Genomic DNA, 12,273 nt, shown 5'->3' with positions numbered 1-12,273 from the left:
CAAGTTAACCTTTTGATACAATTCAGTAGTCTAAAATTTTTACTTCCTTTATAATTTGATAACAAACAATTCATTGTTTCAAGTTCACTTAATAGACATTTTGTCCCAGGCTTGCAATCATTAATTTCTTCAAAGATCCTTGGTTTGCTTGGTGGGAATAATATAGAGACCCCAATCTGGATTTTAGCAGAATAAATTGCTGTAGATATGCTTATTATTTTTAGATTTTTTTTTCAATGTGCTGAGCTTGAAAACACATTTTTAATATTTATTTTTTAGTTATAGGTGGACACAATATCTTTATTTTATTTTTATGTGGTGCTAAGGATCAAACCCAGAGCCTCACACATATGAGGCAAGCACTCTACCACTGAGCTACAATTCCAGCCCCACTGAAAATAATTTTTTAAGGAAAAAAACTTACCATGTTTCATGCAGGTTTTTTAAAATTACATTTGGGACTATATGATATTTATTTAAGTTTTACATTTGCAATTTTTCTTTATAAACTCTTGGTTCCTACTAACATAATTGCTCTTTTTTTCTCTGTTTCACTCCCCACCCCCTCCATGGAGTGTGGAGGGAGGAGAGGTAGGGGAGTGGGTTTATACATACATATAAAGTAGAAATAAACAAAGACCATAGAAATGGGACAAACCAGCTATTTATTCAGAGTGTGCATGTACATAGTTCCGAAGCCAAATCCAAGAATATTTAGAGAAGTCAAGTTTCTATTGCCTTCTACCTAGTTTTCTGCTTTTGTATGTAACCATATTAAAAATAAATTTTATAATTTATACTTTTAATTTTAAATGTAAGCCAGCATTATACTTCAATATGTTTATTTGATGTGTATGTTTATAATATATTTACATACATTTTTTCATAAACAGTAGTATGAAAAATAAACCATAATTATTTCTTGCCTGGATTTTATACTTAATATATTCTGAAACTCATATGCAGTATATAAACATATGTATATATCTATATATGTTTATATACAGATACTAAAGCTTCATTATACTTAGATGTATAGTTTGAAAAGCATCCCGGCTCCAAGATTATTAAGTAATCTGAATATTTTTAGTTTCATTGTGATGACTTTATTTTAAAATGAAATTAATTAATTGTTATGGGGCGTTTGTATATGTTGAAGTTTTCCTAAATATGCTTTGGCTTATTTTATACACAATTATTTGAAAATCAGCAAAATTGGTTTTCTTTGCATCTCTTTCTTCTTAGTTTACAATGAGTCCTAGAGGAATTGTCAGATAATTGATTGGTTGACCTACATGTGCAGTTGAGGGAGTTTTAAAGATTCTTTTCTGCTTACCACAAAGAAAATCTCCTGAGATTCAGACACATGCAGTCGTTTAATTTATCTTACAGTTTTAAGTGTCACATAAAGTTCAAAAAGCAGATTATTGAGCCATTAAACTAAGTTCTAAGATGTTTTATCTTTCTAATGGGATAACACAGAGAATCTGTTTTGGGGTTTGATCTATAACCTTGTATAACATAGTTTAAATTTTTGTTTAGGCAGTTTGGAAAGGCTTTATTTTGCGAAAGAAACTGACAACAGCTCTAGAGGCTATCAAAAATGAAGAATCTGAAGAAGAATATGAAGAAATAGATTTAGAGGATTTTACGTTTGATGAAGTAAGTACCAACTCCAACAAACAATATTTATCTTATAATATTACCTGTACACTATTTTGTTGTATACCAGTTTCTAAGGTATTTACCCTAGTAATGTTATGTTATAGTTTCTTTTTCCAAAGTAACACTTGTGTCAGTATGCTTTTCCTAACATTGTCTTCATTTGCCTATAACCTTGTACAATGTTTAGGGGTGGTCATAGAATGGTTACAATATTACCTTGTACCATTTGAACCAGATTCTCCAGAAGCTAATGTCTTATGTAACTACAGTAAAATTACCAATTTTGGAATTAACATTGCTGCATTACTGTGATCCAGTTTACTTTATTCATATTTTCCAGTAATCCCACTAATGTCCCATTTTTAGTCAGATCAATGAAGACAAGTTACATTTAGTTTTATTTTTCTTAAGTTTTCTTTGAACTGGAAAAGATTCTGGTTTGTTTTGTTTTTGTTTTTGTTGTATTTCATGAACTTAATACTTCATTTAAAAAGTACATAAGTCTTTCCTGTATTCATGGTCTAAAATATTAAATGGAAAATTCCAGAAATAAATAATTTATCAGTTTGAAACTGTGCACAGTCCTGAGTAGTGTGATAAAATTTCATATGGCCATTCATCCTTCCAGGACATGAATCATCTCTTTATCTCAGGACATGAATCATCTTCTTCTCCACAGTATCCACACTGTATATACTACCTACCCACTAGATTCTTAGTAGATATCACAGTTAACAGATCACTTTTTCAGCATCATAGTGCTTTTGTTCAAGTAATTCTTTATTAGCATTACGCCTGGAATTGGACTATAAAACCAGTGAGTGATGCTGACAATGTTGTCTATATCATCTATTGGGTTTTGTACAATACACGGTTTCAGGTATCCACTGGGGTCTTGGAACCAGTATCCAGTGAATAACTCTAGGAGTTAAATATAATTTTATATATATATATATATATATATATATATATATATACACACACACACACACACACACACACACACACACACACCCAAACACACATATCATGAGAATTTTGACATTCAGTAATACGATATTTTCTTTTAAATTCAGTCAGAAAAGTTAAATCTATTTTATGTATTTTCTCTGTTTGTCAGACATAATTTATCAAGCGTCTCCAAATTTCACTGTAATATTGAATTATGAATTCATTAATATTGTATCAGTAAGTCTAAGACAAGGGATTGCAGTTTAACTCAGTGGTAGAGCACTTGCCTAGCATGTATGAGATACTGGGTTTGATTCTCAGCACCACATAAAAATCAATCAATAAATAAAGGTGTTGTGTCCATCTATAGTTTAAAAAAAGAATTAATAAAAAGACTAAGATGAAGCTATTATTTATATAACACTATTGCTCACATCTGAATTGTTTTCTTAACTATACATAATCATATCTTGATCAAAAGGAAGCCTTTTAAAAGTCAACATTATTCTTTTAGTATACAAAATCACCTTTCAGAGCATGCTGCTAATCAGTATGTCTCTAGAAATGCCAAGATAACTATTTTTTAATTGATGTGTAGGTAAAATAATTTAAAAATTTACAACTATTTCACATTATTTTGTCTTCAAATCTCAAATACTCAAAGGAATTAAATTGTTTCTGAAAATTCCCTTATAAAGTCAATTATTTTTCTGTGGGAAAATTTATTTTTATTTATATTCAGTAAAAAAACAACAACTAGCTATCTTGAAAATAATTAAAATGCTTTTAAATCACCCTACACCTTTCATGAAAAATCCTTGTAGTTTATTTGCCTTTGTAAATTTCTTTCTGATGTTCTTCAGAACTAAATTTAATTTACCTTGATTTTGAAGAGATGAGTTAATTTATGCCTGCTTTCTTCACTGAACAGAATTTGTTTACAATGAACTTCAATATGGAAACCATTATACATAATGACTTGTATTATTGAGAAGCCAATTTCTATTCTTTCTGAAATTGTCATACTGATTAAAAAATAATATAGAGGGATTTTTGAAATATACACAATATCAAGAAACTATGAAGGGTTTTTTCATAGTGGTGTTGTACATTTTTATAGATTTATTCCTAGCTATTTGGTGTTTGCTGATATCATGCTTGATTAGCATATAGAAATGCATTTTATCTTTATTTTTATTTTATTGATTGTGTATGCAGCCACTTTGCTGAAATTGCTTATTATGTTTAATAGATTGTCAATTCTATTAAATATTCCATGTATCTAATCATGTCACCTATGGATAATGATAGTTCTTTTTCTTTTTCCTTTTTTTAAAAATTTTTTATAAGTTGTTTTTCTTATTGCCTTGTCCTGATTATTACCTCAAGTACAATTTGCATAGTGATGGTCATTACAAACATTCTTTTCTACTTCCTGGTTTCAGGATGAAAGTTTAAATACTCCCCAATAAATGAGAAGGTTCCTGTAGGTGTCATAGAAACTATGGGTTAAGGAGGTTATTCCTTAGCATGTTCAAAGGCAAGATGATGATGATAATGCTGCTGCTGCTGCTGTTAATGGTGATGATGATCCTATATATGTTTTTTGGGAGATATATATATATATATATATATATATATATATATATATATATATATATATATATATATCAAATACTTTCTATACATATAACTGATTAATTTCTAACACTAAACCTTGTCTTCCTAGAATAAACTAATTTGGCTATAATACATTTTCTTTTTAACATACCAGTAGATTTGACTTGCTAATATTTTGTTTATGATTTTTTCATTTGAATTCAAGATGTTGAGACTATAAATTTCATTTCTTGCTTAGTTATATCTTTGCATTTTGGTGTAAAGGTTGTATTGGCCTTACACATGGGGTTGAAAAGTGTCTCCTCTGCTTCCCCCAAACCATTGCAGTCTTTGGGACCACCATTATACTCTCTATTATGATATTAGCTTTTTCAGATACCCCATATATAAGTAAGATCATATGGTATTTGTCTTTCTGTGCCTGGCTTATTTCACTGAGCATAATGTTCTCCATGTTCATTTATCTTGTTGCAAATGGCATAATTTCTTTATATTTGTGACTGAATAATATCCACTTGTATATGTTTGTGACCTTATCCATTCACAGACAGATATTTAGGTTGATTTCATGTCTTAATGATTATGAGTAATGCTGCAATAAACATGGGAGTACAGTTATCTTAACATATTGATTTCATTTGGGTAGATCCCAGAAGTGGGATTGTTTGGTAACTTGGTAGTTCTATTTAAAATTTTTGAGGAGACTCCATAGGGTTTCCTTTAATGACTGGTAATAATTTACCTCTCCACCAACAGTATTAGACAGTTCCTTTTCATCTGCATACTTAACAACTCTTGCTATCTTTGTCTTCTTAATAATAGTCATTCTAATAGTTGTGAGGTGATGTATCATTGTAATTTTAACTTGATTTCCCTGAAGATAGTGATGTTGAACATTTTATCATAAACCTGTTGATCTTTGTCTTCTTTTGAGAAATGTCTATTCACATACTTGATCCATTTTTTAAAAATCAGGTTTTTTTTTTTAGTTTTTCATATATTTTAAATACTAACTCCTTATCAGATGTATAGTTTATAAGTATTTTCTCTTATGTTGTTTGATCCTTTGTTTCATTAATTGTTTCCTCTACTGCTCTACTGTGTAGAAATACAAACATTTTGTGCAATCCCATATGTCTAGTTTTGTTTCTGTTGCCTGTGACTTTTTATTTTCAGTGTCCTGAAACATTTTGTGTTTTAATTTTGTTGTTTCTATTGACCTATCTTAGAGTTCACTGACTATCTCTCCTGCTTTATCTAATCATTTTTAGTATATCTCCTGAAGTCTTCATTTCTTTTGTTTAGTTCTACAATTTCTATTTGATCCTTTTATTTAAATCAACTTGAAGTTTTTTATCATCTTATATATATTTTCTTGAACATTTCAAGTGTGGTATTTTTGAAAGTTTCTCAATTAATGAAATGCCTGGATCACTTATAGGTTTGTTTCTATTGGCTATTTATCTCTTGGATGTTTAGTCAGTTCATCTTCTTTCTATGCATTTAATCTTTGGTTATGTACCAGACTTTATCTATATAAAGATGTTGTTTTCTTTCTCTAAAGAAGATTTAATTTTATTCTGAAAAGCAGTTGTTGTGTGAGCAGAGATCCTTGTGAGGCTATTTTTTAAGTTTGTTTTTTTGTTGTTGTTGTTTGTTTGTTTTGGTATGGCTGTTCTATTTCTTGTTTCTCTTAAATTTAAAACAGTTGGGTGTTTCATCTGAAAACCTGGGGTATATATCAGGTTTCTTTCACCTTGTTTATTCCTGAATTCCAATCCCTTTCTCTACTCCACCAAATGATTGAAAATGTCTTCTTAGTTCTTTAGTATCCAGTTGTGGCTGTTGTGCTGTGCTTTTCAGCATCTTGTGTGCACATTTACTACTTGGAATTAGAAAACATGAAGGGAAGTTGTAGACATGACTTTGAGCTCATATTTCTTTAGTTTGCTCAACTCTGGGATCTTGGTCCTTCACTATTCACTGCTTTAGTATTTGTACACTTCAACATTTTCACTTTATTCCAGTGAAACTCTCCAAACAGTCCTCAAATTTATGTTTGGCATTTCTTTCCTGTTAATAAATTTCAAACTTTACTGAAGGAACATTTTCCTGAAGGGAAATATATGGTTCACATAAGCATCAAACTCTACTTTCTAAGGTATTGGCTCTCTCCTGGTTGCCTTGATTGCTCTTAAGTGCCTTGAGCTTCTGTTTTTTCAGATGATAACTTTTAGAATATTTATAGAATTATCAGGAGGATCTTAATTCTAATTCAAACTGCTATCATCATTGTCAGTATTATTATCTTTATAAATGAATAATATTTTAATCATCAGTGAGTATCTTAAGTTTCCTAGGTAGTATTTTTACCATGGTGAACAAAATATATAATATTTATAACCTCACAAGGCATACATTTTACTCGAGGTGACAGCACCCACATTAATCTACAGTATACTATAAGATATTGAAAATACCTATAAAAATAAGACTAAGGGACAGAACATAGTATTTCATTGAAATATCAAATTAGTTCTGTATAAAGTACAGCATTTAAATAAGGATTGAAAATAAATTGAAGAAGTAGCCATAGGATAATACTATTTTGTGCTAAATATAAGGCAAGTCTTCAAACCTTGAAATATGTACACAATATATTAAAGGAACAGAAAGTTTAGAATAGGCAGAACTAATTAGTATAGAAGGATAAATAGAGGTAAAAAACAGAAAAATGGCTATGGGTTAATTCATATAATACCTATGATGTGATATCAAGCAAGCACTTTGGAGTTTATGTCAAATGCAATAGAAAATTATTAAGTTTTTAATATGGGAAGAAAATGTTGTTATTTCTGTTTTAAATGGATAATTTTGTATATGATTAAGAGATAATAGGTCAGGGGTACTTGTGACTAAAGCCAAGTATTAGTTAGGAAGATAATGTTCCTTTTTCTTACTTTGACATTGCCATCACTTTATTTTCAAATCATGGCAAATTACCAGGATGCTCCTGTATTTTTAAATTTTCTATATATAAGACTGCCTTTACTAGGATTTTCCTTTTTTCACTTATTTTGGTGAGAAAATAGATGCTGTTTGAATTAAGTGTTTTGGACTTTTACAATGTAATGTAATCATATAAAATGGAAGATCTAGCAGTAAGGTAAATTTGAAGTGCTTGCAGCAGTTTAGGAGAATCCTACTTGGGCATTTTCCTTGTGGAGAAACAATAGGGGCAGTTCTATGAATAAAAGATGATTGATTTTCCCCTCCCTTGAATGCCTCCAGGGTCTAAGGTGTTCCTTTCAAAGGTACAGCATATTATTCTGAAACTAACTCCACAAAATTACAGTGTACAATTTCAGTAGTCACAAATTCACTACTTTTCTGTTTTCCAGTTATGGCTAAAATTTTCATTTAGAAAGTTTGGGAACAAGTCCCCAGTGCATTTTTATAAAACTTAACCAGGATTATTTGAACAGCCTGTCTCCTTTCAGGTAGACTGTATCCTAAGGATTGATCAGTCATGCTTAGCTGTGCTTGCTTTTAGGGAAAAGAAATATTCATAATTTCCAGGAGTGGCCAGGAGAAAATCCTGAGTTGTCAAAAATTAGTCTTTATCACTCCTATGCATTTCTTCCTATACATTATTTAAGAAGTGACTGCAAGCATAAGTCCATTTTCTGTGGATAGTCATATTCTCTAATTGCTTTAACAAAAAGGATTAGATAAGAAAAGAAAGAGGTATACTTGAGCTGTCAGCTCATTATCAAGTAACTTTTGTGATAAAAAGGCACATAAATATCATATTCAAAGAGTTCAGAGCCTGAGAAATTATTCAGACTACTTTCAAGGACCACATTTGTGTGGCCATAGTCAGCTGATTTATAACCTGTGGATTATGATGGGACCTCCTCTACTACAGGACAAATGATAAATTTTTCCATTGTCACAAGTCTGACACACATTAACAGTTTCTGTATCTGAAAAAGAGTCAGGCAGACCCAATCAATGACATAATATTGGTCATTCTCAATGGGAAATGGGCCCTTACTGTGATCATACATATGAGTAACCCAGATAGTTGTATAAGCAACTGTGATTTGTTATTTGAGGGCTCAAGCAGGATGTGGTTAATCTGCTAGTGTGATGACACTGGCAACAGCCCAAGAGTAAGTTGGAGTTTACCTAAGATAAACCATCCTAAAACAGGTGCTAGAATTTAAGGGAATCTATGTTAATAGAGATCCCTTCTCAACCAGTTGTGGAGTGGAGATTAAGTTTCCCTAAGAAGGACAGCCGCCAATTTTTTCATGTAAAGCTGACCTGCCACTGAAGCCAGGTAGCAACATATTTTGATATACCCTTTTCTTTTGATGAGAGTATTTTTGGAGACCTTCTACCTTTAATGTCATTGAATCCAAATCTGGTAATATCTAACTAGAGAGTCACAAGGTCTCCTAGAGCCAGTTATTTAGTTTCTAACAGCCCAGCAGGAAACTAACAGGTGCTTTCCTATACAAGTAAACCCTAGTGGCTATGTCAGGAATGTCACAAATCCAAAACCACTAAGCAATACCTCCAGGTAAAGTCTGCCTCTATTGCCAGAGGTTCTGCATTGATGGGTGTTAGACCTCTTTTTTTAATATGAAGAACTGAAGAAGTAGTCGTTTCTCTTTGTCTACAGGAAGTACTGGGCAATGTTCATTTTTCCACAAAGTCTCAAGAAACTACTTGGACAAAGAGACCCAGAATTTTGTCCACACCTCCTGGCAGAGGTGTGATAATACCACAATCAAGCTGAAACTGACTTTTTAAAAATTGAGATACATATCATTTTGACTTGGCAACCAGCAGGATATCATCTATATTGTAAAAGCTTTGGACATCAGAGGGTTGAGAGGCTCACACTAAATCCTGACCCACTAGTCATTCCACTGGCAGCAAATCACAAATTTTGTCACATGAGAACTTCACAATCTGCAACTCTTTCCCTATTAGTATATTCTTATCTGACACTCATGGGATGTGAAAGTAATCTTATTAATATCTTAGTTTCTACTATGCATTCAGATCTAGAAGCAGCAACAAGAGAACAATGAATTGACCTAAAGGAACCCACTCATCAACTTTAGCTCCTGCCTCCATCATGAGCCGAGTCCAAAACTTGTCCATTGAATTTGCATGCTCCATATACAATGGTTCTTGGTAGGACAGTGATGGAGAGAAATGTTTTTCTGTCTTCCCAGGCTGTCAGCTATGCAAACATCCTTGAAAAGATAGTCTAGAAAAAAGCTGTCACAGGACATGCAGATGTAGGAGACCCCCGTAGAATTGTCTCCTTCCATTAAGTATCTTCTATCTATAATATTCATAATGAACCTCTCAAATAATGATGGATAAGATATTATCCAGAGCCTTGAGCCCAAGTTGAAAAATAAGTTTAGCAATTTTAGTAAGATGAGGTCTCTTATTTCCTTTGGGAAAAAGTTTTGCAACTTTTTCTAGAATATAATAGATATGAAACACTAAAATAGCCTATTTTAGTAGTCTGATATAGTGGTCTACATTGGCCCTTTCATTTTTTTTAACCTTTTTAATTTGAAATAAACTTTAGCTGATGTTTTCATTTGTTAACTTAAGAGCTTTTATTTTCATTTTTACTCATGCTATTTAAAAGTCAACATATAAAGAACCAATGCAATTGTCTTTAAAATTATATATATATAACTTTTTATTAGTACATTATAGTTATACATAACATTGGGGTTTATTGTGACATACAAGCATGGAAGATAATTAGTTCCCTCCCCTCCTCTCTCTCCCTGTACCTTTTCTACTACTCCAATAATCTTTCTTCTGTTAAGTTTTAATTTTTTAATTAGTGTTTTATAGATATACATAATCTCTATGAAAGTAGAATTCACTGTGGTATATTTATATATGTTCATAGGATAGTTTGTTCAATTTCATTTCAGTGTCCCTCAAATTCCCCATCCCTCCTCCCTCCCCTCTACTCCACTAATATCTCTTCTATTTTCAAGGAATTCTACACAGCCACCCTACCCACTCCTTTTCCCCCTTATTTTGCTCTAGCTTCCACATACGAGAGAAAACATTTAATCCTTGATTTTCTGGGTCTGGCTTATTTCACTTAGCACCATGTTCTCTGGTTTCATTCATTTATTTGCAATTGCTATAATTTTATTCTTCTTTATGCCTGAATAAAACTCCATTGTTTATATATGCCACATTTTATTTCTCCATTTATCTTTTGATGACCATTTGTGCTTGTTCCACACTTGGCAATTTTGAGTTGTGTTGCTTCAAATATTGATGTGACTGTATCACTGTAATATGCTCATTTAAGTTCTTTTGCATAAATATCGAGAAGTGGGATAGCTGGGTCATATGGTAATTTCATTCCTAGTTTTTTTTAATTGTCTTTAAATTTAAATGACTGATAATGTATGAATCCTTAAACCCAAAGAATATGAGAAAAGCTAATGTCATACCATAAAATCGGAAAACCACGATAATCAGAATTGGGTTTTGTCTCAGTCTTAAGTCAAATTTAGTATGTTCAGGAATAATTTTAAGAAGGAGGCAAAATGTGAGAAGCTGGGCAATTCACTGATCTGGAGTTTATATTTTATCCTTGTCTCAAATTAACCTCATAGGGTGTTATATGTTATGATACACTGGAGGAAAATAGTCTCTTGATTCCTTTTATTATGGTGCCCCTCTGAACTATAGTCATTGTTAACAGAAGTGGGAAAGAAAAAGAGTAAAGACAAGTGATATAAGTGTAGTGGAAAGAGACATGTTTGCCATACAACAGTCATATTTAATGATATAAACACCTATTCTTTTAAAGTAGGAGAAGTGAAGAAGTAGTTTAGAAAGCAGAACTTGGGGTTCATATTGGGCCAGCTTTATGAACCTCAATGATTGTGAGATGCTATAAAAGATATGAAGAAAAAAATTCAAAGTAATTCTTTTTGGTGTAGTTTAAGCATCACCTTGGACAGAAAGGGAAATTGTTGAGCCATACTGGTAGAAGTGAGTCATGTAGTAAGAAAGAGGTCAAACTATTATTGTTAGAATCTCTATGACCATTCAACATTCACTGACTTGAGGCTTGGAGTAAGTCTTGTCCTCATTTCATGAGTCAAATTAAAGGATTTTATAAATAGAATGAAAAATTTTGCACACACACACATTACAACATCTGTGTTATTTGCACCTTCTCTTCCTGATAGCTTTATTTTCCATGCTATCAAAATTGAATTATAGGATAATGTTTTCTTCTATGGACAAAAGCCAAATATGTGTATGTTGGATCAAATGTTTAACTGTGAATATTCGGATACAAATATATTCAAGTTCAAATTCACTTTCAATATGTAAGTAAATATGACAATAGTCCTATAGTAATAAGAATGCTTTATAAACCCTTAGTTGTAAGTCAAAGGATATCTGAACATAAAGTTTTCTTAGAAATAGCCAAAAATAGTATAAATGTGCAGTTGTAAGCATGACATTTTAAGATGCATTTTAAAAGACAGTGCTATATTTATAACTCTTGGCCAATTCTTCCTGGCACTTTGAAATTTTATTTTCCTCAATGTACTAGGTAATGCTAAATATACTTGATAATAATTTTGGTTGGTTAATAAATTTTGTTGTATAATAAATTCTGGTTGGTAGTTATTTTGGTTGTGATTGTATAATGGTAAAATTACACGCATCTTTAGCATTTTGTATTAACCTCCTCTGTGAGCTTCTAGAAATTTCTTGAGGAAAGAATTATCCTGAAATCCTATAAAAGTTTGTGATCTTACATTCAAACTAAGAAAAGGTGTTTTGCAAAGTTTTCTGTATTTTTAATTATCAATTTTTAAAAAGCAAACTTTTTCCCAGACTTATTTATATAAGTTTTTCAAGTAAGAGTACTCTTTCAATATCTATATAATAAGGCAAAGAGGTCACTGTGCTATGAGAGACCTTGTTCTGCTGCAGAGAGAAAACAGC

At 31.6% G+C, this 12,273-nt stretch overlaps 1 protein-coding gene across 1 annotated transcript in view; it reads left to right on the top strand.

Annotated features, from left to right (window-relative positions):
* The window catches only part of Lrriq1 (leucine rich repeats and IQ motif containing 1), a 170,400-nt gene that overhangs the window by 87,370 nt on the left and 70,757 nt on the right, over window positions 1–12,273 (top strand). The window contains exon 18 of the mRNA XM_071609153.1: window positions 1,543–1,662. Coding sequence (XP_071465254.1) covers window positions 1,543–1,662 — 120 coding nt within the window. The remainder of the gene's footprint in view (window positions 1–1,542; window positions 1,663–12,273) is intronic.

The sequence above is a fragment of the Marmota flaviventris genome, chromosome 3, assembly GCF_047511675.1.
Source record: "Marmota flaviventris isolate mMarFla1 chromosome 3, mMarFla1.hap1, whole genome shotgun sequence".
NCBI classification, from domain to species: domain Eukaryota; kingdom Metazoa; phylum Chordata; class Mammalia; order Rodentia; family Sciuridae; genus Marmota; species Marmota flaviventris.
This window is presented reverse-complemented; position numbering and strand designations above follow the sequence as displayed.